We start from the raw sequence: 27,283 nt of genomic DNA, 5'->3' as shown, positions 1-27,283 counted from the left end.
TACTTTTATTTAAAAAAGTAGAAATACTTATAAGATTCTGTACACACGCCGTACAATCAGTTCGTGGTCGTCTCCACCCGTGGCGAACAGTCAATCGTTCACCACGCAAGGGATACGTCGTATTATACGTCGAAGCGAAACGTAATCTCAAAAAGAAGTCGACCAGCGAGCTCGTAACATATTTAGGACGGTTAATCTCCGTCATTAGCATGGAAAACTGCCCTTGGTCCAGCTCTTGACAGTAGCGTAGGTATCCGTGACCTGCGTGAACCGCTTCGTGCCTGGTATGGCTGTGTTGTCCTTTGTGCAGGCGTTTCCCCAGTCCTCACATTCTAGGTCGAATATGGACAGGCCGAACGGGATGTTAGCGTATTCTTTCCTGAGCTTGCAGTACTGTAACATCCAACATAGATCGATACACATGGTTATGCGATGCGGCACGTCTCATGTTTAGTACAATTATTTTACTTTACAAGACCGCTGGGGAGTGTTTCATTACACGACGCACTACTTTCTGCCGCATTGCCACTTGCCACGCGTCGCAGGCGCCGTGTATGCTGCCACTATGACGTGTATACTGCGGCTAGATAGAACTGCGCGCGGTCGCTAAGAGCAGCGCACTTTTTTATATACAGCAGTTTTAAGTGAAATGACGGCCACTGAGCGATCACAGCTGTTCAAATCATAGGTTTTTTGTTATTATACCAGAGGAAAATCTGGCACTCTGGTCATTCAGCCACCGGTGATTACTATAGGGATTTGCCTAATCTTCATGCTTGCCGCTTTGAAAGCACTTGTGGCTTTGTTGAGTATTGTGTTTTGGTTTTTGTATGGAATAAAAAAAAAGAGTACGCTGTCAACTTCGTCACTGATTTGAATTGGTAAGCTTAAATAGATCAAGGTTGTGATGCTGAGAACGCAGATTAGACAAGTTTGATGTACCCCCATCATTCCCTTGCTTGCTAAAGCGCCATGCGTGGACACTGGAGCCAGATTTACCGCTATAGAGTACAGTCAAACCCCTTTATATGAGGCACTGATATAGGAGACAAATCGGTATAAAAGACACAAGTGTGTCTACAGTAAAATGTGGATTGTTAAGAAAATGCATATGAGGCACCCTGCTTATAAAATACATCTCATTTAAAAGACAAGAATTGCTATCGGAATGGTCTCTTATAAAAAAGTTTAACTGTATTAAAGGACTCTATGGCTTGAGTACTTCTTGTAGTGGCTAGAGTACGAATTTGCCGGTGGTCGCTTAAAGGAAAGGCGCGTTTTCATAAACCGGCAGTTATTTGGATTCGTAGGGGAACCAACGTGTTTGCAAGTATATAGTGAAGATTACACGGTTGTTTGAACAAACTTGCCCGAATATCTTAAGATTTATGAAAGCTCGCTGCCTTCCCAATCACTTTTTTTCAGCTGTGTAAGGTATCTGCAGATGGCCAGAGTGATAATTTATGACGGTATTTGTAGAGAAAAAACAAGATATCATTTAATGAGTATAGGTAGCCGGGTCAAATAGGGGAACTCAAATTTCTTCCTGCGAAGAGCTCGCTGCCGCATGCATGGAGATTTCGAAAAAACCGTCCTCTAGTAATTTTTACGGAGTAATGAAATTCGACTGAATTCACAGTGAGATAGAAAGCGGAGCTTACACAAGCACAACTAGGAGACGCCCAGAAGGACGCCACTTTTCGCGAAAACGATTTTGGGGGACGTGCTTTTGCAGTAATTGTTAACGTGAGTGTCTTATCCCTGCTGTTAAGCACAAGCGCAGTTCACACACAAAGAAGCTAAGTCTATCGATTGTTGATGCGGCGACCTCGCTCACTCTGGACGTAGTGCAAGAGTTGGGCATTAGCACTTTTTCACGCTGCCAATGCTAAATATGTCTGAAGCGATCACTCAGCTAAATGAATGACCCATTGTTGCGCATGCTGTTCAATGCGCATGCGCATTGCTTTTTTTTAGAGTGCCCTGGGGTCAGCAGGCTATCGTCAGAAAAAGACTTCTATGTAAACAGAACGCTTTAAGTAACACTTGCTTCATCCATTCAATAAATCTTACAAATGAATGTAAATGTATTAAAGCTTCTAATACCTTCAAATAGATGGTTTCGTTCGTCTCGAACGTCGTCATTAGCATATGCATAGGGTCAGTCGTGGTGCTCGCAATTATATGGTTGCGCCTATCGAGCTTAATATTGCCGTAGATCGCCAAGGGGTCATTGCAGAACTGCACCAGAGAAAAGGGCAGGATAAATGAAAATGAATGATGAAAACGCCAAATTGCACACTGAGGACAAGTAGTACACCAATCGAGTATGTCTACTATATATATATATATATATATATATATATATATATATATATATATATATATATATATATATATATATATATATATATATATATATATATATATATATGTTGTAATGCAGCCACGCCGTCATCGTAAGGAATATTTGCTTACATTGAGGACACATCAAGAGTAACCAAGTACGAGTTTTTCGGCACACACAGACTTGCAATGTGCCTAAGAAAATTTGTGGTGTCTGTTAGGTACGACGTGAGCCTGCATGGAATGTGGCTTATTAGTTTGTCCACGTACCCTGATATGGGCTAAGTTATTGCACCGATGCCTGATATGATTGGTCGACCTGGGTTACCGGGTTTATGAATTTTTGGGAGGATGTAAAAGCGACCTGGACGAAGGTATGCTGCTCGCATCAGTTGGTGGTCAGTGTTGGTTATCTTTTCTGCACCAAACAGTTTCCTTAGTTCTGTTGATACAATACGTTTGTATTCGTCTGTCGGATCACCCTGGAGGCGTTCGTAAAATTTTGAGTCGTCTAGTTGGCGGTATGCTTCTTGTGAGTAGTTGATTGCATTAAGGACTACAGTTGCTCCTCCTTTGTCAGCGGGTTTTATTGTTATGTCTGTCCTAGATGCCACATTTCTCACACTCATTTTTTCAGATTTTGTCAAGGTTTCTCGGTTTCCTTTCTGTCTGTGGTATTCGTGTACTATATCTTTCTGTACTGCGGTTATATAGAGGTCCAGGCACTTGTCTCGATTAGTGTTCGCTCTCCAATCATTTGTTTTACGACGGTGAATTGTTTCGTGGCTAGAAGGCCTGTCCAAAAAATATTCGCACTACCTTAAGTTTCTAGCGAAGTTGTCGAGGTCTCGGAGCAAGTGGAATTCGTCAAAAAATTTTGTAGTCGGGAAGAGGCTTAGTCTTTTGTATAGCACTTTTTCTTCGTCAGGTGACAAACTCGTGTCAGATATACTTACAATCACAGGATCAGGGTGTGTTCATAGATGGGTGCTCGTTTCTACCGTTAATGGTTTTCTGGGTGGCGGTGTTGTAGTGGTATTTAGGAAACGCGGGGTTGGGGACATGGTCTCTTCTGACAATGTTTGTAGTAATAATGGCTTGGTATTTATTCTGTTCGAAATAAGTTACCAGGGTGATTTCCTCGTTCGATAAAGTGTTATGGCGGAGATTGGTGTTAGTCATAGGGACCAGTTTATTTACCTTTCCATACAAAAAAAAGCAGTATTACATACAGCCAGGCTCACCGGATTAAGCTAATCTGCTCAAAAGACGCCGATTTTGACACGACCTCACAAAGGCCATAACTTATGATCGATAAACAAACTACCTGCCACATGACGCCGTTCAGAAAGCTAAAAAACCGAAGCGTGATGACTTACTTGCGAAGCGACCACCGAAAGAAGACCCGCAACAAACAAACCTCTGTTTAACTAACAGGACAAACTTACCCATTGTAAACAAAATCCTAAAGGACATTACAACATTCTTGAACAAAGTGAACGTCTGAAACGCACATTCCCATTCGTTCCTGGCGTCGTTTACCGACGACCATACCACCTCAAAGACACATTTGTCCACTTTCAAATCAATACTTCACCCCTGATCATTCATGCCAACCTTGTTTTAAAGTCACTATGTCTTGTATGTAAAGTGGTGCGAGAAACAGACAAACCAACCAAAACATAATCCAAGTTTTCAATTAACATACGAGGAAATCTAACATGCGATTCCTCTAATGTGGTATACCTACTCGAATGCAATGTGTGCAGTATGTAGTACTTCGGAAAAGCAGAAACACCATTTTGGATTCGTTTCCATAATAACTGAGCCAGTGCGAAATCAGCCCCAAGTCTACCTCTATCAAAACATCTCAACCTTTTCGACCATGCATTCGACAAACTATCAGTAACTCTTGGAAACGGGATTTATATCAAACCGTGAACTTGAATAACGCAATTCACACCTCACCCACCAATTTAACACCCTCAATAGAGGAATAAATGAAAATCCGGGTACACTCGCAGCAATTAAAGCATCCAATCAATTGTGCCAAGCATAACGTGTCCTGCAACAACCCTGTGCACAATCAGGAGGCCCATACTGCGTATTCCAGGAGCGGGTCAGAATTGACGTTGTACCCGCTTGCTAGCCTCCGTGGCAATGCGTGGCACTCCTCTTTCAACGACGAGACGTCCAGGAGGCACTGAGTATTGATTGATATGTGGGGTTTAACGTCCCAAAACCACCATATGATTATGAGAGACGCCGTAGTGGAGGGCTCCGGAAATTTTGACCACCTGGGGTTCTTTAACGTGCACCCAAATCTGAGCACACGGGCCTACAACATTTCCGCCTCCATCGGAAATGCAGCCGCCGCAGCCGGGATTTGAGCCCGCGACCTGCGGGTCAGCAGCCGAGTACCTTAGCCACTAGACCACCGCGGCGGGGCGAGGCACTGAGTAGGTAAAGGCTTAACCTTCTTAAAAAAGTTCTTCCCCACACTGAATCACCGGAGCCATGCGGCGCCGTCTGGTCGGGAACAATACGCTAGTGGAAGAAAGGATATGCAGACCGCGGACATCCTAAAGGTGATCACCAGAAAAAAAAAAGAAAAATAGGTGTAAAGGGGCTGGCGAGGGAAGGGGAGGGGAGGGGTTCTACCTAATGTTAATAATGCTTTCTTTCTTTTTTTCGCGTTCCCAAACTGTACCCTCATTTCTGTGTAAGACCAGACTCATGCTGAAACGTCGAAATAAACCACGTTGTGACGGCTCACGGAGGATCTACTCGACTACTTGCAACGCTGCGGCACCTCCACCACTATATATATATATACACACACACACACACACACTCACACACACACACACACACACACACACACACACACATATATATATATATATATATATATATATATATATATATATATATATATTATTCTGACTACGCCCACTGCAATACAAAGGCCTCTCCCATGATCCGCTGACTGCAGTGTGACCCTCAGTTAACCATAACAATAAAAGGTTTAATTGTAACAGCATGTCATATTACACAACGTAGGTGGAAGTAAACAGTGGAAGTTCAAAAGAACTACAACAAAATACAAGTGGATTAAGCAAACCAAAAAAAAACCAGTCTAAAATTTCAAATTACTTGCCCTTTACATTATGAAATAGTATTGTTGTCAGCCTTGTTATACAAACGAAATTTTTAAGTTCATGTTCGAATGTATGCAATGATGACAACGATTTTGCTGAGTACGGTGAGTAATTCTAAAGATTAATGACTGCGAAATAGAAAGTCATTTTCCCATAGTTCGTGTTACGTTTAGGTAAAAGGAAACTTATGATTATGGGCAAACCTAGTGCTGTTGATGTGAGTGAGTAATCTAGCATCGATTAAACCAAAGACAAGCTGTTTGCTCATCTGTTCAAATAACATTGTGATTAAGTGAAAATAAAACAAGCCAGACACAGCAAGAATGCGGTTAGCCCAAAGAAGTGGGGTAGCATTGGAATAAAATTAACTGCTAATAATAATGCGAATGACCTGATTCTGAATGTGCTGTACGTATAAAAGATGAGTATTCTAGGTGTCAGTTACTTTGTGAAGTAATTACATAGGTGACGTGACTATGTATGAAGGCAAAGTATAAAGACAATAAGTCTTCAAGAGAAACAAAATGAACGAGATTTAGGGAGTAATCTTATACCAAATGCTGTTTTTTGTTCGACACAAAGTATATGATTGTTGAACCTCAAGTAGTGGTCTAATTTTATGCCCAGAAAACACACACAATCAGATGCAGGAATGAAGTGGTGGTCAATAGACACCTGTGGTATACAAGGATGCATTTTTTAAAGGTTTGAAAAATGATCAACTGAGTTTTTTTTAATTAAGTTGCTCATACGACACCACTTGACAACGACGGTCAGTTCGTTGTTCATCTTAATAATCAAAGTAGTTAATTATTTATGTGACATAGAAATAGCCGTATTGTCAGCGTAAAGAATAACGCTAGAATCATCAAGGTAGCAAGGCAAATCATTATTATAGATACAAAACAGTGAGGGTTCAAGAATAGAGCCCTGTGGTACCCCTTGATTTATAATTTTAACGGTATAAATAACACCCCCTATGCACACTGATTGTTCACGATCAAGTAGGTAATTAGTTATGAATGTTAAGCATTGTCCAGTGACACCTAAGGATTATAACTTGCTAAATAAAAATTATTACTGCTGGTGTCAAAGGCTTTCATTAAATCATGAAAAACTGACCCTGCTAAATTACCGTTGTCGATTGAAGATTTCAAGAAATCGGTTAATGATAGCAATTCTAAAGTCCTAGAACTACCAGCAAGAAAACCAAATTGAGAAGGCTTTAGTAACTGAAATTTGTTGAGGTACTTGTAATAAGTTTCAAAAATAATTTTTCAATAAATTTGCTGATGAAGGACAAAATAGAAATAGGACGATAATTACGGACATCTGTTGTCTCGCCTTTTTGTGTACTGGCATTAACTTAACTGCTTTAGTGAGTTCAGTAATGTGTCAAGTTCAAAATAATGCCATTAATTATATCACTTAGTACTTCCGAAATATCTGTAGCAGAAAACCCTAAATGAAACGCCGATATGTTGTCTAGCACAGCACTACAGTTTCTTAGACTCAGAATTGTCGAATATACTTTATCAGTAGTATTAGGAAAAAGAAAAAAAAGAATGGGTACAGCTGGTAGAAGGGCATGAAAATGCTGTGGGCCTGTTCTTAGAGATATCGTAGAAGTAATCATTAAAAGACTCAGCTATGTCAGATGACACAGTACAGATTTGCTGATCATACCTGATTTTATCATTTATATTACTAACCTGAGGTCTGTTCAAAAAGTCATTGAAAAACTGTTATTTTTTCTTTGGGTCATTTTTTTACTTACAGAGTTCTTTATGATAGTAAAGCCATTTCTTTGTTTGAGAAGACTATTCAGCATGCTACTATATTTTTTATACGTGTGTCTCAGATTATTATTAAATGGCTGTCTTAGTTTTCCTATAAAGGTTTTTTCGCACACTCGTTAACAAGCATTGAGAGAACCACGGATTGCGGTGCAACTGAAATATTTTCTTGCATTTAACCGGTTTAGTATTTGCATACATAGCTATAAGAAATAGGCAGGAAAAGTCACCTAAAGCTTCCTCGGGATTTTGCGAGCTGCCAATAGAAGTCCAGTCAGTGCCCTGATTATCCTTGATGAAGTTTTCCCGATTGAAGGTTGAAGTGAAGTGACACGCGTTATGGCAAGGAAGATTTACAGCGAGAGTTACAAATATGGGAAGACTGGTGATTGGCACATCAATGACTTCTGCGGTTGGCATTGGCGGTATGATACTTAGTACGTGGTCATTAAGAGTATTTGTTTTAGTGGGTCAGAATCGAGTAGGGGATGAAATTAAGGACTCAAGCCCGAAGCAAAAAAAAAACAATTGCTATATGCTATGGTACTGTCATTATGTGTTTCCATTAGGTTAATATTTATGTCACTGACCAGAACAACGTGCTTATCGTCAGCAGTGACGATGTTGAGTGAAGCAGTTAGATTGCGTTAAAACGCGGAATAGATGAAGATGGGGATCTATAAATACTGGCAATAATCAGTCAGCCTCGATCCATATTGATTCGCAGTCAGAACATTTAAATATAGGTCAGACTAGCCTTTGCATTTAATCTTAGACGATATAAAGACAGCTGATCCACCATAGCAACCCGAATCACGGTGACAATATTCAGAATTATACGATCGAAATTCATACAGATTACCAACGCAAGATCCTAGGCATGTTTCAGTAACACATAAAAATGAAAATGAATGACAGAGCGAGTCAGTAAAAGCAATAGTGTCATTGTTTTGGGCAAGCTACGCGCATTGATTTGCAGCAATGAACGAGAAGAATTAGCAAGCAGGGATTTATTTTCCTCCAAAGGAAGCAACGACATCATTTCAGTCAGAAGCTATAGAATAGAAAAAAAAATCGAAGTGTTCAAAATGGTTTTCAAAAGAACTGCACAGTCCCCGCCTTGTGTACATGGAACTCCTTTGATTTTAATGTTGTTGAGCTTACTGTATTGCTCCATATCTTCAATCTTTCTAGATAGCTCGTAATTTTCCGCCCTCAGTGCTTTGTTTGACTGCACCAGGCCATATACTGACGTGCGCACGGAATCATAATGCTCACTGAAGTAATGTACGCTCTCGCCAAGAGATGAAAGACTGTGAAGTCTCTGATCTTCTAACTTATTCTATATCTCAGACATAAGATCCCCAAGAAGATGGTCAAGCTTAGCACGAATCAGTGACTCAAGTTGCATAATTTTCTTAGCAAGCTCGGTGTTAGTGGGCATGTTGTGCAAAGAAAACGAAAAAGCAACACTTACGAGCAGCAGCCGCTAGTGAGTACGTAATATAAACAAAAAATAATAATACGAAAATCAACCTGTAGCGGAAAGGACAAGATTATTAGAAGGCGTCCACTTCCTACGGCCACTGCTCAAAAAGTGGTCCGGATGTGTTGGTGGCTTCCCTATCAACCTCCGATGAGGCCAGCGCAGGTGCAGGAGCAGGAGGAACCAAGTGCCGAGGAGTTCCACGGGTGAATGACAGGACGCTAAGGATAGTACAAGACGACGATAGCAAGTCGATGTCGATCCTTCAGTGGCCCCGTAGCGCAGACGCAATCACACACAAGTGGAAGTGCCAGGGAAGGCTCGCATAGACAAGACCTAGTTGCGCACAGGGAATATTGTTCGGCTGGAATACCTGGAGAGCACCAGTCTGTAGCGGAATGAAAAACATTCTTAGAAGGCGTCCACTTCCTAGGGCCGCTGCTCAAGAAGTGGTCCGGATGCGTTGGTGGCTTCCTTATATACCCTCCGATGAGGCCAGCGCAGGTGCAGGAGAAACCAAATGCATGGGAGTTCCACGTGTGAATTACAGGACGCTAAGAGTCGTACAAGACAACGATAGCAAGTCGATGTCGATCCTTCAGTAGCTACATAGCGCAAACGCGATCAGACACAAGTGGAAGTGCCAAGGGAGGCTCGCATAGACAAGACCTAGTTGCGCACAGGGAATGCTGTTCGGCTGGAATACCTGGAGAGCACCAGTCCGTAGCGGAAAGAAAAACATTCTTAGAAGGCGTCCACTTCCTAGGGTCGCTGCTCAAGAAGTGGTCCAGATGCGTTGGTGGCTTCCTTATATACCCTCCGATGAGGCCAGCGCAGGTGCAGGAGAAACCAAATGCATGGGAGTTCCACGTGTGAATTACAGGACGCTAAGAGTCGTACAAGACAACGATAGCAAGTGGATGTCGATCCTTCAGTAGCTACATAGCGCAAACGCAATCAGACTCAAGTGGAAGTGCCAAGGGAGGCTCGCATAGACAAGACCTAGTTGCGCACAGGGAATGCTGTTCGGCTGGAATACCTGGAGAGCACCAGTCCGTAGCGGAAAGAAAAACATTCTTAGAAGGCGTCCACTTCCTAGGGCCGCTGCTCAAGAAGTGGTCCGGATGCGTTGGTGGCTTCCTTATATACCCTCCGATGAGGCCAGCGCAGGCGCAAAAGGGACTAAGTGCTGGGGAGTTCCACATGTGAATGACAGGGCACTAAAAGTTGTACCAGACGACGATAGCAAGTGAATGTCGCCGCGTAGCGCCGACGCAGTCAGGCACAAGTGGAGGGGCCAGGGGTGGCTCGCGTAGGCACGACCTAATTGCGCATACAAAATGCTGCTCGGCAGGAACATCTGGACAGCACCAGTCTACAGCGGAAAAAAAATATTCTTAGAAGGCATTCACTTCCTACGGCCACTGCTCAAAAAGTTGCCCTGTTATACCTGCGAACTTTTTAATCTCATGGGCGCAACTAACTCTCTGTCTCCCCTTCGTGCGTTTGCCTTCTCTGGGAATCTAGCCAGATACCCTTAATAAACAACGGTGAACCCTTCCTTACGTACTACGCGGCCCATGCCCATTTCTTTTTGTTGATTTCAGCTATGATACACTTTACCCCGGTTTGTTCCATGACCCACTCTGCTGTCTTCCTATCTCTTAAAGCTACACCTATCATTTACTTTCCATTGTTCGGTGCATCGTCCTCAATTTAAGCTGAACCTTCTTCGTAAGCCTCCAGGTTTCGGCTCCGTAGGTGAGTACTGGCAAGATGCAGCTGTTATATACCTTCCTCGTGAGGGTCAGTGGCAGATTACCATTCATGATTTGAGAATACTTGCCGAATGTAATCTGTCGAATGCTTGTCGAATGTGATCTACCCTATTCTTATTCTTCTAGCTATTTCACTCTCAGTATTTAGCTCCGTGGTTACTACGTGTCCTAAGTAGACATTCCTTTACAACTTCCAGCGTCTCTCCACCTATCGCAATGTGCCGTTTTCTGCCGAGCCTGTTGCACATTACTTTACTTTTGTGAATATTGATTTTGAGACCTACTTTTCTATTTTTCGCATTTAGTTCAGTAATCATGAGCGGTAATTTGTCCCCTGAGTAACTTATCAAGACTAAGTCACCAGCGAATCAGGGGTTACTGAGGTACTCTCCATTAAGTTTTATCCCTAACTTTTCCCAATCTAGGGTGCTGATAACCTCCTGTAAACATGCAGTGAATAGCATTGGAGAGATTGTCTCTCCCTGCCTTACGCCCTTCTTTATTGCGATACTGTCAGACTCTTTTATGGAGAACTATGGTGGCTGTGGATCTCTGTAGATTTCTTCCAGTATGTTTATGTAGGGTTCTTTGATGCCCTGATTCTGTAGGGCCTGCATCGCCACTGATGTCTTGACTGAGTTGAATGCCTTCTCCTAATCTATAAAAGCTATGTATAGGGCATAATTGTATTCAGCATATTTCTCTATTACCTGCATGATAGTATTCTATAGTATATTGTGGAGTAGCTGGTCCGAAATACTGCTTGGTCCTTTGGTTCATTGATCTCTAATATTGCGTAAATTCTATTAGCTATTATTTTTGTAAATAGTTTGTTGAGAAAGAACAGTAACCTGACTGTCCTGTAATTTTTCGAGGCCCTGACGTTGTCTTTCTAATGAATTAAGTTGATGTTGGCGTTCTTCCAAGATTTTGGTATCCTTCCTGTCAAGTAACACTTCGTATTTAAGGTGGTTAATTTTTCTAACACTATTTCTCCACCATATTTCAGAAGGTCCGTCTTTACCTTATTCTCACCATGCAGCGGCTTTTCCTTTGTGCATTCCTTCTCGGGCTTTCCTTACTTACCCTGTCGTTACTGGTAGGATGTCGAATTCCTGTGGTTTATTATTGTTTCTCAAATTACCATCCTGATTTTTTGCACTTCTGTACAGCTCTCTGTAGAACTCCTCCGCTATCTCGGCAATACTATTCCTATTGGTTATAACATTGCCTTCCTTGTTCCTCAATGCAGACACCCGATTTCTGCCTATGCACAAGTCTGGCTTTGCAGCTTTTAGGCTTCTGCCGCTTTTTATAGCCTGGTCAATTCTTTTCATGTTATACCTCCTTATAGTATACTGTGTATTTACTTCATCAATGGCCGACTCTTTGTCTTCATAGAAGCATTCAACCAAGTTATCATCATGGCTCGATGTTGGCGCGTCGGCCTGTACTACCTTCATCGTGTACCTTTTGTTAAACTTAATTATGACACTTGCCACCCTTTCACTGATGCTACAGTATTCCTCTATGTTACCAGCGATGCTCTTGTGTATCAGAAGCCTCACCCTTAGTTCTTTTCTGTAAAATATTCCACGGTAGCATAGGACGTGTCCATTCTTCAGCACTATATAAGTCTCACGTGCCTCGTAACTTCGCTGAGCCATATTACATTCCAGTTAACAACCTCTAATTTCTCGAATAGCACAGCTAGACTAGCCCCACTAGATAGCGTATATATATATATATATATATATATATATATATATATATATATATATATATATATATATATATATATACAAAAAAGGCAACCCTTTAAATCGAGTGTAACTCGTGAGCGTTGCACGCGGCAATCTTCTGACGTCGCTTGATGATCGGGCTGTAATTTTTTTTTTATTCGCCAGTGCCCTTCATGCTATACAGCCTGCTAACTTCGAAGTGCGGTACATTTCCAGCACATCAGGATCTCTTGCAGAGACATCGCAATCATAAGTGCTCTATTATGGGCAGAGCAAATCTACAGCGAAAAATGGCATTTGAAAATATACATACTCCCAAGAATAGACTTTTGCTCTCGTACACCTTGGGCCGACATTGTAAAATGAGTGCGAAGTTATACGAAATCACTAAACCATTTTTTTATTACGTGCAAGCTTCACCAACAGCGCCGCAGCCTTTTCGACCATAAGCAGCGCCGCGGTGCTGAAGCGGGCCACGCCCACCTGTGGAAACGTGCTCTCTCCGTGCTTTTGGAACGGCCAGAGAGAAACCCAAGAAACCCACCACGAGACCACCATCTAGGAGGCCATGTAATAATTAGCCCCCCCCCCTCCCCAACCCCCCTTAAGTTAGTGTGAAAGGTAAGTGTGAATGTTTCCTGGCGAAGACAGCGAGGTTAATTCGTAGTTTCTGAGGTAGTAGAGGACCAGTGAACACTCACGGCAGCCGTGCCATTTGGGCGGCGCATGTGGTCTACGCACTCCCAGTCCAGCCTAAGTCTCCTGGATTTTCCCATGTAAACACGTGAGCAGAATGACGTGGAGATGGTTAGCGTAGTGTGCATCACCCAAGGCACCTGCTGAGACATCGTGGTCATAATGTTTTGCTGCGCGTGAAAACAAAGGGATATTTCGTCACATGACTGTCACGTTGACGAAGGCAGTAGTGAGCTTATTCAGGACTAAACTGTTTTTTGGCGAGCCGCAAAACGAGAGAGTACAACCTGCAAGTAATTCACGCTGTTAGCGGACAGCGGCGTGAACAGTGCTCGGCCATCGAGTAATTCCATCATAGGCGGAATGCTTTGTCTTTTCTGAAGCAGTCATCGAACCTTTCAGCGTGTCGATGGTGCTCGCATACGCTCTCGAGTAAACTGGACCATTCGCATTTAGTGCGTTGTCTTACGCTTTAATGCCTACATTGTGAAACTACCGAAGAAAATGAAAATTGTTTTCATTTTCCAGACTTAAATAGCCACTTTTGAGTGATACTACGGTTATATTATCTAAAACGCCACTTTTAATGCGTATTTTTATGTATGTCGCGAATTCTTCACATACCACAGAAACGAAAACCTTGCAATGGAAAACGTGCTTCAGAATAACTCAACATGTCGTGTGCCACGTCTGGAGTACGTATACACACCAAACAAACAATCAATGAAGATAAAACTTACGTCAGCCAGGCGAGAATGAATAAAGATGTGGGTGCTCTTGCACGCACTTCGCGCTCTTTGCCATCAGCTACAAAACAATTTGGTTCTAGCCTAAAATGCATTGTACAAGATAGCACTAGATTTTTAATGCAGAAAGCTACGATCCTCGTGAGCATTTGACTGCCGGCATTAAAGGCGGGACGCTTTCCGTGACTTTCTTGGTCGAAGTTTTTTGGTACGGCATGAATTCGCGACATCATGCAGTAAAGGGTTAACATGCAGAGTACTTCCAAATAATCGTGAACTTTTTTAAGCATTGCGGCACGACCCACGTCAGGCGTTGTTATTCGTATTTAGGCTGAAACCTTAGTAGATCAATATAAATTTTATAAACGCGCGTCACAATCTATACAGGGGGTAGCAGCTAAAAAGCCCGAACAGTGAACAGTTAAAAGTGAGCCCTACGCATCTTAAACTAGCGCGATATTGTTTTAAGCTGCATGAAGCACGTTCGAATATTTTTTGTGATCCGCCAAGCACAGGATAACAATAACTGTGCACACTTTCCGATAAGTCAATAACTACACACTGTAGAATATATTGCAATGAAAACGGGAAAACGATGGTACTTGAGGAATACATCTGCTCCTAGCTGTTTACACCCACAATCAGCGAAACTAGTCACCTAAAAGTCTCCCTAACAACTGCACCAAGTTGAATATCTCAGGCACATTTTAAATCATTGGCGGAAGTCATTAAGCAAAATTCCACATTTTAGACTCACTGTGGAGGGACTGCTTTGTTCAGTGTTGTTTGTGCCACTTCGCATAAACTGCACATAGAAGTCACGAAACGAAGAGAAAATTTTTAGACATCGTTTTTCTTTGTTGGACACAATATCAATCAGAATTAACCGATAATATTGTCAAGGAAAGTATAGGCGATGTTAGTACTAAATGTAGTGGAAATTTAAAGAAATAAAGGTGGACGAAAACGTAACTTGGCGCGGGCAGGGAGCGAACCGGCGACATCCGAGTAATGCTTTTGATGCCCTGTACACCACCGAGTTACGTTGCCGGTCATCTCTCACGTGCACTTCGTCGGGTATATTAGCGCACTTAAACGTGAGAGCATTGATTAGCGCCACCAGTATCCACTACAGCGAGTGTGGAACTTTCTTTTTTTCATAATGAAACAGGCGCCATGCAGTATGTACGAGGACTTAGAAAGGACACAGTACAGAACGTTTCCTAGCAATTGAAGATGTTTGATTTCAACGTGCCCAACTTGCAGTCATCACAAATGTAAACTCCGTCTACCAGTTGGAGCCACGTAGTGTGTGATCTTATTGCAAGCTGGTATAGCTAACGAATAATCTGTCGCATATACCATACTACGTCTGTCAGAACGAGACCCTCACAATGAATAAAGGAAAGCGAAAACTTGAAAGGCTTTTTTGTGTCTGTTAGACACAATCAATGACAACTAACAGCCAATATTTCAAAGTAATGTCTAGGAGATGTTATTAGTGGTTATTGTAACGGAAATATCAGAAAAAAAAGAGGACGAAAACAGGACGACACACCCTCCGAATATACTTTCTTGTCAAAATTGTCTTTTGGTTCTGACAGAAAGTGACAGAGTGCAAGAGATTTCAATACGGACCAGTCAAAATCGTAACAATGCCTGCAAGGTTCACCGGCTAGCAAATTTAACACTGTCGGTATAATTACAATCAACGGCAAAAGGAACGCGCCGCAGACTCTCACCATGCCCATAATGTTTGTAATTTTGCGCGGGTTATAAGGCGCGCCCGCTGTGATCGCACACGGTAGCTTCGCCTCGAATTCGTCGAACGTCATGTGGGTCAATATGATGACGGCGTCCAGAGGGAAATTCCTGCAATTATTCGACATCGTCATCAGCACCTCAAGCAGCTCCAGAAAAAAAGACACATGAATAACCGAACCACAGCGTGCGTTTGGGATATACACGGTATGCCGTTTCGAGAAAGATTTCAGTGTAAGGGAAAACACGGGGCAACAAAACCAACGAAGACAGGCGCCGACTTCGAAGTTAAGTTCATTGGGAAGATCTGCTTCGGAAGAGCAGGCTTTTTCATAGCTAGCTCTGTTTTTATTTTTGTCGTACGCTGTCGTTTTTTCAAAAAAATTGCTTGTTCCTCACAATAAACTTCAGTAGTCGGAAGTGAGTGCTCGTGTTCGTTGGAGTTGTCTCCCGTTGCGCTGTTATCCCTGTCGACATAACGCTGGCAGGAAACCGAGGCATCACTTATTCGAAATCTCGGCGTTCGTCTCTGACCCTTTTGCCCGCACTTGCATACCTTGGCGGGCCCCTTCATCGGCTACGTTTTACTCTAGGCGTTTGTATTTCGCAATTCCCACGCACTATAGGTGGCGCGCTGAACGATCAAGCAATTTAAACATGAATACAAAAAAAAATGCATACGCATGCTCTTGCCAACGTCGGATTCTTCGAGGTCACGCTCCAAAGAGCCACAATAATTGCGCTGTGTGCAATGCACATGCAAACACAGACGCACACAGACACGCACATATACTATATACTTTAATTTCAATGTCGCTTAATATATTATGTATTAAATACAATAAATGTCACCTACGAGCTTGAAGTAACCTTAACGCCTGAGGGGACGTGCAGTGTAACTAACTCCCCGTCAGGTGGCTGATCGTTCATCGTCGTGTCCCACTTGGCGCCTTCAGGGCCTTCTACGTCAATATGTGCTGTTGAATTACGTCACTGCTGAAACCAATCTGGACAGTTAACTCCGCGGAAAGACTTCGAGCCCATCGAGTCACCGCGCTATCCGAGCGCGTAGGACGTTTTGCCAATTTCGCTTTCAACCTTCAACAAGCAAATTTCTTGTAGTGTGGTACCATATATCAATAAACCTATACACAAAGAGTCGGCGCAGTGCCGGCTCACTTGCGATTGCTCAGTCCCTCATAAAGGAGCAAATCACGAGTACGTGCAACTGCCCGCATGCGATTTGGTATGATTTATGCGCTACAAAAGCACTGAAGATTGTTGTAATAAAAAAAGAGCAAACCTGAGCTGACAATGTCAAGGAATAACCTTGTACTAACCTTCGTGACTACAGATAACCTTATATAAGTAATATCAAGGATTTTACGTCCCGAAACATTGACGCGATTACGAGAGACTCCGTAGTGGAGGGCTCCAGAAATTTCGACCATCTAATGCTCTCTCACGTTCACTGACACCGCATACAAAAAAACCTCACAAAGCGGATATGTGTGAACTCAAAAAGCGTGAGTTTCCATCTGTTTTCTGGTAACGTTTGCGTCTCGCATGAACTAACTGTATTTATCGCACCGTGAAGGACGCGGTTTGTTAACAGTGCAAAAAAAAAATGTACGAAGTCGTAGCGCACATTTCTTGCTGACGCGTTAACATGGAGCCTAGCATAGCCAAACAAGGCGCGATTGCATACTGCGCTGCCATACTAACCCTCCTCTATAGAGGACGCTCCTGAAATCCGCTTTGCTTGGCGGCGCGGAAGTCTATTACATTGCGAATAATGACAGAGTGAAGCTTGCACAGACTTTCAAACGGTGATCACTGTATGACATGCTTATTTAGTGCAGTGACTCACTATCCATGCTGCACCGCCGCAGTGGTCTAGTGACTTAAATACTCGACTTCTGACCCGCAGGTCGTGGGTTCGTATTCCGGCTGTGGTGGCTGCATTTCCTATGGAGGCGGAAATGTTGTAGGCCCACGTGCTCAGATTTGGGTGCAGGTTAAAGAACTCCAGGATGTCAAAATTTCCGGAGCCCTCCACTACGGTGTCTCTCGTTATCATATGGTGGTTTGCGGACGTTAAACCCCACATATCAATCAATCAATCAATCGTTTTATTAGTCACTTAGCTAGACTTTTTTTCGCTAACCGAGACGCACGTGCATCGTACTGAGACCTCATAATAATATCTGGGCCTTTTACATCCTAAACCTGAAGTATGATTATGAGATACGCCGTGATGAAGAGCTCCGGTGACTTGGACCATCTGGAGCTCTTTAACCTGCGCTGACATATAGGCCAATATATGAGACACGAACCTCTACCATTTTGCCACCAGTGAAACGCCACCGCGGTGGCTGGGATCAGATTAGCGACCTTGAGGTCACTGGTTCGATCTAGCGCCATAAGCAATTATCCACCAGGGCGTACTGCTAGGGCCCTTATGAGACTGATGCAGTCTTAAGAGCTTAGAGGGTAAGCACGACTACGTATGCCATTTTTGAAAAATACGGACCGAAAAGCTATCCCGAAGATTGTATAGTACATGACACATGCACGATGGCCAACAATAGCATTGCGTAAAGTTTTGGGTACATTGTTATATTAACCGACGCAGGCAGAAGAGCTATGTTCAACTGGAATACGGTCACTCCATCTATCACTCCGTTTCAGATATGGCGTTCGCTAACTCCGTAAACGTATCTGCGCTTACCCGACTGATGGTAACCAAATGCGGAAACGTTCACCTTCGAATACTCACTCAATTTGTTTTGTAAATACCCGAGGTGGGGTACCATCAGCCTCCGGCCAGATATAGTAGCTCGCCACGAGAAAACCGCGATTGGGATTCTGTATCGGATTGCTTTCCTCCAGGTCCTCCTGCTGCCTCCTGAATTCCTGCGTAAAACGAAAAAAAAAACACAGCTGTATTCGTTTCTCGGATAGAAAAAAAAAACCGGTGCTCTCCTTTAGAAATTCATTCAAATTTTTCTCTGACAATGAATAATACTTTTGTGTTGCGAGAAAATGGACACCACGGAAAAATTTCAAAACGAACCGAGAGCAGCATGACAATGAAGACGCGAGTGTAGTGCTCTCTTTGGTCCCGATGACCTCCAGGATCACCTGCTCGCCTTCCATGCAGCAGTAGCATGATGCGGTTAGGGTTTCGAACCATTCAACCTCCTCTGACGATCACGAAGGCACAAAGCAACTACTCTTGGCTTCGGCTTGGTGAAGCCCCGATGTCATGCGCGGCGCTGGGAACGTGCATGCGGCGTCGGTTTTTTTTTTTTTCGAAAATTGACCTTTATGGTAAGGTTACCAAAAAGCTTTCATTCGCGTAAGATATGCACGCTGGAATTTCTCGTGGTGCTCCGCGTGAGTAGCGTCTTGCGAAGCATCTGGGACTAAAGCACTGAATGCGGCGTGCCCTTAGCACTGCCAGAACAAATTACACGTTTTCGTCACGATATCATAGCTCGGTGTTTCCGCGGTGGGAGGGACAACAAGGTCTATTCAAATAGGTCCCACAAGTTCGGGCGAAAAGCGCTTCAAAAGCTATAGCGAGTGATATCAGCAAGGGGAGTTACGGGTACTGCGATTGAAGCGACACTCTTTGTGGAGGAAAGAAACAGTAATACTGAAAAACCAAGTAATATTCAAAAGTGAATCGATCGCCATGTTTTACAAATGTGAATTTTCCCCAACAATAATTTGAAGGTGCATTGGGCAAAGAGTGTATAAAAGTTTTTTTTATATTGCGAGAAATTCTTATTTTAGTGCCTTCTCGCCACGCTGTTATTACTCAGTGCAGCCCTTGTGGTGCACGGAAAGGCACGCTCGTGAAATTTGCATGCGATGGCATACCCCCTCCCATGTTTTAGTGTTCCGCAGTTGCGTGCGTTATCCAAGCGTTATCGCCTGTGCGTGAAGTCGTGAGGCGTGCTTTAAAGTTGGTGAACGTCTTGAGATCGAATATACCGTGATTGGGCTTCACTTTTGGAAGCTTGGTCAGGGCACTCCCTTGTTCTAGTACACACTCTAACCATGGTATAACTCACGGCCTACTGTACTCCTGACCTGTCCAGATAGCCCCTCTCGAGTGCCCACGTCTTGTTTGTACCTTCTGCCGCTACGGCCGTAACCTACGAGCGGTTTGGCGCTAGTGAGCACCTGTTCGCTGACGTCACCTTTTCAGCCAACATATTTCAGCCAACATTTTTCAGTCACCATATTTCAGCCAGCACAGCACTCCAAGCGCGTGTATAATGTGCACAAATATAAATAGATCAGAAATATACTAAAAGTCATTCAGAAATTCTTTGAAATTAAATGGCGCGACACCACATAGGCTGTCTTACATTATGCAAGTCTACGGATTCCTGCGTTTGCCAACCAGCAAGCAATAAATACCTAACTGCATTAAACAGCTGACTTAACCAGCCAACTAAGGGAAGAAATATTCGCACATATGCCGGCAGTTCATTACGGAATGCAGGCGTTCTTACTCCATCTCTATTGTATTGTCTTTATGCCACACTTGTCCCGAAAAGGGCTATATATATATATATATATATATATATATATATATATATATATATATATATATATATATATATATATATATATATATTGTTACTACATTTGTAATTTAGGTATGTGCACCTGTGTAGCGGGGAACACGGTGGTAGCCGAAGAAGAGGACGTTCGGTTGGTGGAAAGAGCTCGCTGCTTCGCGTTCACTGCGGTATACCGTCGAGTCGGCCGTTTCGTCTGCTTCGAATAAACCCCTCGTAGACGTAACAAAGTGGTGGAGGTGCGGGGTACGACACGTCGACGTACCACGGAGCCACAGCTGTTCGGAGTTCGCTGGAGCCGTCATCTTGCCGGTCTGCCGCCGACAACAGTCGTCATGGCCCAGAGCGAAGGTCAGGAATCAACCGCCTCAACTTCGCGCCAATCTACACTGACTCCACCTAGGCATCACTACATAGAACCCCGCCCGTTCGCGGGAATGGCAGTAGAAGATGTGGACGCGTGGCTGACGCACTACAAAAAGGTGAGCCGGTACAACCACTGGAACTCTATCGATCAGCTGGAAAACGTTGCGCTGTTTCTCACGGACACTGCACTGATGTGGTATGAAGACCACGAAGAGTCCTTGACAACATGGGCTCTTTTTGCGCAAGAACTCAAGAAGTGTTTCGGTGACTCCGACTCAAAAAAGAAAAGCGTGGAGCGGACTCTTGCTGGAAGAGCCCAGACTCCTGGAGAAACCTGCACTGCTTATATAGAGGACGTCCTTAAGCTTTGCAAGATTATAAACCCGCAGATGTCTGAAGAAGACAGGGTCGGACACCTATTGAAAGGCATAGCGGAAGACGTTTACAATTTTCTGACAGGCAGGGATGACTTCACCTCTGCCTCCGACGTCCAAAATCATTGCCGCACGTTTGAAAAATTGAAGACTCGTCGCATCGCCCCGAAATTTGGTAGGCTGGCAAATGTGACAACGGTTGCCACCGTCGACGTGAGCCCGCCCACCGACTTTACGGCTACTATTCGGGCAATTGTGCGTGAAGAGCTGCAGCGACAAGGTGGTAGGGTTGACGAAACCATTCCTCATGCTTCTACCAATCCACCCTACTACACGGCGGCACTATCAGCTCCTTTGCCACCATCGGTATGTATGGCAGACATCAGTGAAATTGGAAATTGGAGGCCACGTCGTGACTCATTCGCGGCCGACCAGCGATATGGCCAACGCCTTCTGCACGGCCCCGCCACACAGAGGTGGGCAGCCCCCGCTCAGCAAGCTCGTCACCGACCCTTCACAGCTGAGCGGTCTCAGCATTGGTTCAGCGAGAGTCCTCTACCAGTCTGCTACAACTGTGGCTTCGAAGGACACATTGCCAGGTATTCCAACTACCGGCAGCCGCCAAGGTACGACCGATCACCGAGATTTAACCGTTCTGGCGTCACCCGAGCACCGACATTCCCGGGAAGCGCGTCTTACGAGATCCCAGGACCGCTACGAAACCGATCTCCAGCCTCTGACCGCAGTGTGACACCACCACCTGCCCCTCGCGCCAACCGATCACCGTCTCCTCGGCGCCGCCACTCCTCGCCTCCTAAGGAAAACTAGCCGGCACGGCCGTTGGAGGTGAGGTCGCCGGACAGTCTTCGATTTCAACAGATATACCTCCGTTAGCTTCCATGTTTAGAAATAAGGTTCGAGTGCTTATGAATGGTGTACCGACGATGGCGTTGGTGGACACAGGTGCAAGCGTGTCAGTGATGAGTTTAGTTTTCACCCGCCTTCTTGGACGAAAGGTTATCTTTCATTGGGACCGTCCTGATACGTTTCGTGAAGTGAGTGGAGAGGTGCTACAACCTGTTGGTGTCTGCACTGTGACTGTTAGTTTGGCATGCCAGAACTTTGTCGCAGAGTTAGCTGTTCTCCCTCATATTACGCATGACGTCATTCTGGGACTCGATTTCTTGAAGCTATGTGGTGCTACTGTTGATTGCCGCACAGGACAAATTACAGTAGATTCTGATATCCCAGTTTCGTTTATGGAAAACTCGCCCTCTCAAGAAAGTGCTCTTTGCGTGTCTGTGGACACAACTGTGCCGCCGTTGTCTGCAAAATGTGTCCCTGTTGCCTGTTCACCTGCAAATGAGAAAACATTTGACGCAACTGTGAAGCCCGTGCATCTCAGTTGCATAAAAAAGACAGTTTTAATACCCTACTGTACATCATCAGTTGCGCAAGGGCATACTGGTTTATGGGCGATTAACTGCTCTAGTGAACCTACAGTGCTGCCGAAGGGTCTGAAACTTACAGAGATTCGTGAACACCAAGTATTCTCGCTTGCCACCCTCGCAGAAAGCAATGATTCCCCGGATAAGACCCGTTGAGATAATCTGCACGCCAGGGACACCACCATTATGGCTATGATTGATAAGTCACTCAGCACCAAGGAACGTAACGAACTGGTGAGTATTCTGCGCAAACATGCCGGTATTTTTGATTTCGCTCAGCACGATTCACCGTCATTCCCTGCTTCTCGTATAAAGCACCGAATCGACACGACATCTCACAGACCTCTCCGACAGAAAGCATATCGTGTATCGCCTTCGGAACGCGCAGTGATCCATGAAGACTCGTCAAGACTCGTCAGACTCGTCAGGTTTGCGAGATGCTCAAGCAAAATGTAATTCAAGAATCATGTAGTCCGTGGGCCGCTCCAGTAATTCTAGTGAAGAAGAAGGATGGGACATGGCGATTTTGTGTTGACTACTGCCGTCTCAACGCCATCACTAAAAAAGACGTATACCCACTCTCGCGGATTGATGATGCTATCGACTGTCTATCATCGGCCTCTTACTTTTCGTCTGTGGATCTGAGGTCAGGCTACTGGCAGATTCCAATGCACAAGGAAGACAAGGAGAAAACGGCATTTGTTACAACAGATGGACTATTTGAATTCAATGTGATGCCGTTCGGACTCTGCAACGCGCCCGCAACGTTTGAGCGATTTATGGACAACATTCTGCGTGGATTGAAGTGGGAAGTGTGTATGTGTTACTTGGACGACGTTGTAATTTTTGGGAGCACCTTTTGTGAGCACAACACACGCCTTGGCCTCGTACTGGACTGTCTAAGCAAAGCACGCTTGGGGCTCAACTCAAAGGAATGTCGTTTTGGAGAGCGCCAAACACTCGTCCTTGGACACTTAGTAAACAAGGAAGGCATACGACCGAATTCCGCCAAGACGGCCGCAGTGGAGGCATTTAAGCAGCCAAGCTCGGTGAAAGAACTGCGCAGCTTTTTGGGGCTTTGTTCATGCTTTCGGCAATTCATTCCTGGCTTTGCCAATATCGCATACCCGCTCACGTGTCTGCTTCAGAAAGGTGCACAGTTTGACTGGACCCCGGAATGCGAGTCTGCTTTTTCGGAGATGAAGTTTCTTTTGACGTCCCATCCGATTCTTCGACACTTCAATCCTCTCGCTCCCACTGAGATTCACACAGACGCCAGCGGTATTGGTGTAGGTGCTGTCCTGGTTCAACGCTTGGATAACCAAGAACACGTCGTAGCGTATGCAAGTCGCTCGCTCAGCAAGTCCGAGCGTAACTACACTGTCACAGAGCAAGAATGCCTTGCAGCAGTCTTCGCAGTGCAGCGCTTCCGGTCCTACCTGTACGGACGCCCCTTTACCATCGTGACAGACCATCATTCTCTCTGCTGGTTGGTGAACCTGCGTGACCCATCTGGTCGGCTGGCGCGCTGGGCACTTCATTTACAAGAATATAACTTCACGGTTTCCTATAAAAGCGGCCGACGTCACGCTGACGCAGATTGTCTTTCGCGACTACCGCTTCTAACGATGGAATGTGACGCGGACACCTTCGATACCTACATTGCATCACTCGACCAACCATTTCCCGATAACAAGGCCTTTAAGGATGAGCAACAAAGGGACAGCACCATACAACAGCTTCTTGCTACTAAACTAAATCATCGCCTACGCGCTTCCGCATCTGAGACGGGCTAGTTTACAAAAAGAACTACACCAACACCGGCTCACGTTATCTTCTGGTTGTTCCGAAGAGTCTTCGCGTTTATGTTTTGCAGGCTATGCATGATGACCCAACATCCGGTCATCTAGGCACAGCGAAAACTCTGCGCCGTCTTTAAGAAAGATTCTACTGGCCCAAAATGCGCCAGACTACGGAACAATACGTGTCTAGCTGTAACGAGTGTCAACGTCATAAGCGCCCAAAAAGTGCTCCTTTAGGGCGATTACATCCGGTGCCGCCCTCTAGAACTCCATTCGAGCAAGTCGGGATTGACCTCCTTGGAGCCTTTCCCCGGTCTTCTGATGGAAATGGCTGGATAGTCGTTTGCACCGACCATTTAACACGGTACTGCGAGACAGCTGCCATACCATCGGCCACTGCAGCCGATGTGTCTTCCTTCATGCTACGTTTTGTAATTCTTCGACATGGACCTCCCAAAATCGTAATCAGTGACCGTGGCCGACAATTCACAGCAGACGTGATGGAAGAGATGCTTCGTGTCTGTGCTTCAAGGTTTCGGCACTCTATGCCATACCATCCCCAAACGAACGGTCTAACTGAACGAACGAACAGAACTCTCTCGAACATGCTGTCTATGTATGTTGCATCTGATCACAAGGACTGGGACAGTATTCTACCCTTTATCACATATGCATTCAACACCGCTCAGCATGAAACTACTGGCTACAGTCCTTTTTTTCTTCTATATGCTCGACCACCTCGTCATACCCTGAATACCATCTTCCCGTGTTTGGACCACCATGATCCCTGCATATCCGAGATCATCTGTCGGGCAGAAGAAGCTAGACGCCTTGCTTATTTGCGCACTCTTGCTTCGAAAGATCGCTCGAAGGCACATTTTGACCGCCGACGCCGACACGTGACGTACAATCGCGGTGACCTGGTGTTGCTGTGGACACCAACTAGAAAACTCGGTTTGAGCGAGAAACTGCTAGCGCACTATGCGGGACCTTATCTTGTTGTAGACCGTATCAGTGATTTAGTTTACCGCATAGCGCATCTCCATTCAAACGGCCGACGGTCTGCAAAAACTGAACTTGTCCATGTTGCACGTTTGAAGCGCTTTATTCCTGGAGAGACTGACTCGCCCAGTGGGCTTCGTCTGCGCAGAGGGAAGTGTTACCACATGTGTAATTTAGGTATGTGCACCTGTGTAGCGGGGAACACGGTGGTAGCAGAAGAAGAGGACGTTCGGTTGGTGGCAAGAGCTCGCTGCTTCGCGTTCCCTGCGGTATACCGTCGAGTCGGCCGTTACCGTTACGTCTTCTTTGAATAAACCCTTCGTAGACGTAACAATATATATATATATATATATATATATATATATATATATATAGTCTAGTAGATCCTCCGTGAGCGGTCACAACGTGGTTTATTTCGACGTTTCGGCCTAGAGTCTAGCCTTCATCGGGAATTATTCCTGATGAAGGCCAGACTCTAGGCCGAAACGTCGAAATAAACCACGTTGTGACCGCTCACGGAGGATCTACTAGACTATATGCAACGCTACGGCCACTCAACCACCATGCCTGCCTATATATATATGACATAGAGAGGGAGAGAGATTGACTTTATTTAAACATATCCCGAGGAGGCTGAAAAAGGGCCATTGCGACCCTTAATTCAACCTGCAGGCTCCGCCCAGGATGGCGCTGGCAGCCGCAGTCTTGTAGCGATGTCCCGGGCCCTCTGGACCGCCTGTAGTTGAAGCTTGTATTGATTGCTCTTGAGGGCTTCCTGCCAAGCCTTTTGGGTATTCAGTTGTGCTGCGCTATGGGTAGGGCACAACCAGAGCATGTAGTCGAAATTGCAATAGGGATCGTTGCAAAGGGTGCATGTGCGTGGTGTGTCGGGGTCGACTCTGTGTAAGGTGGATGGTGTTATGTACGTACGTGTTTGCAATCTTCTGAGAGTTAGAGCTTGCGCTTTGTTAAGTTTTGGGTGCGGTGCTGGGAAGGCACGTCTTTGTCCCCGGTAATGTGAGGTGATCTCGTGGTATGTGAGTGCTTTGTCCTGGTTGTAGAGAATTTCGTACCGCTCAACCATCGAGGGGTCGTTGTCCGCGGCGCGGCGTGTGAGCTCACGCGCCAGGTGGTTGACCTCTTCGTTGGTATTGCAGTGGTCGAGTCCCGGTAACTGTCCCATGTAGGCTGGGAACCAGGATACGTAGATTTGAGCTTTCTCTTCTTTAACAAGGGTTTCTTTGCTCTCGCACTTTCTTATTGCGTTAACGGTGAGTTTTCCTGTGCTTTTAGCTACTAGGCCAGCCGCGAACGTTCGTGCCGCCGTCTTAGAGTCTGTGTATATTGTGGAGTAGTCTTGGCAGCTTTGCAAGACTAGCGCGATTGCCATTTCCTCTGCTTCGTGGGCATGGCTTGTTTGGACGGTTGCCGCGTTTATGAGGTTTCCGTCTATATCAACGACTGCTATGGCAAACGCCTCCCTGCCATAGTAGCGGGCGGCATCTACGAATAGCGCGTGTGTGTTGCGTTTTTTTGCCTTGTTTATGAGCGCCCACGCTCTGTCTTTCCTTCGCCCTTTGTTGAACGTAAGGTGAACGTTGCGGGTGATTGGCTCAACCCTAATGTGTTTCCTCACGTCATTACCAAGTTGTATTCTTTTCTCTGGTTGAAAAATTGGGCAAATGCCTGCGTCTCGTAGGATGAGATGGCCTGCCTGCGTCAACGACAGGCGTGTGATCTGTGCCACTCTCTGAGCCTGAAAAATTTCTTCGACTGTGTTGTGCAGACCAAGTTGCTCGAGTTTCTCGTTGCTCGTGCTATTGGGCAAGCCGAGTGCCGTTTTCAGTTCCTTGCGGAGCATGGAGGGGACCTTTTTTATTTCAGCCTTCGTGAGTTTTAGAAACGGGAACGCGTATGCTACGTGACTTACGAGAAAGGCGTGATACGCCTTCATGATGTTGTCTTCTAGGAGGCCTGCTCTCTTGTTGGCGATTCTAGCAATGCCTCTTGAAAAATTGTTCGTTCTTTTTTCAAGGCGCTTGAGTGCTTGTTTGTGTTGGCCCTCCTTGGCGCTTAACGTTAGCCCTAGTACTTTGACCGTATATAACTGCGGTATCATTTGGTTGTTCTCAGCTTTGAGCACTACTTGCTGCTCCTCTTCGCCCGAATTTCGTCGAGGGT

General features: G+C 45.0%; 1 protein-coding gene across 1 annotated transcript in view; it reads right to left on the bottom strand.

Moving 5' to 3' along the window:
- Nucleotides 1-204: 204 nt before the first annotated feature.
- Nucleotides 205-27,283, bottom strand: part of LOC119185179 (uncharacterized) — a 66,246-nt gene continuing 39,167 nt past the window's right edge. Inside the window, exons 4-7 of the mRNA XM_037434280.2 lie at nucleotides 18,312-18,428; nucleotides 13,011-13,175; nucleotides 2,107-2,241; nucleotides 205-393 (exon numbers count right to left, since the gene is read on the bottom strand). Of these exons, the coding sequence (XP_037290177.2) occupies nucleotides 205-393; nucleotides 2,107-2,241; nucleotides 13,011-13,175; nucleotides 18,312-18,428 (606 nt within the window). The remainder of the gene's footprint in view (nucleotides 394-2,106; nucleotides 2,242-13,010; nucleotides 13,176-18,311; nucleotides 18,429-27,283) is intronic.

This window comes from Rhipicephalus microplus, chromosome 3, assembly GCF_043290135.1.
Source record: "Rhipicephalus microplus isolate Deutch F79 chromosome 3, USDA_Rmic, whole genome shotgun sequence".
Lineage (NCBI taxonomy): Eukaryota > Metazoa > Arthropoda > Arachnida > Ixodida > Ixodidae > Rhipicephalus > Rhipicephalus microplus.
Note: the sequence above shows the minus strand (reverse complement) of the source record. Positions and strands in the feature narration are given on the sequence as shown.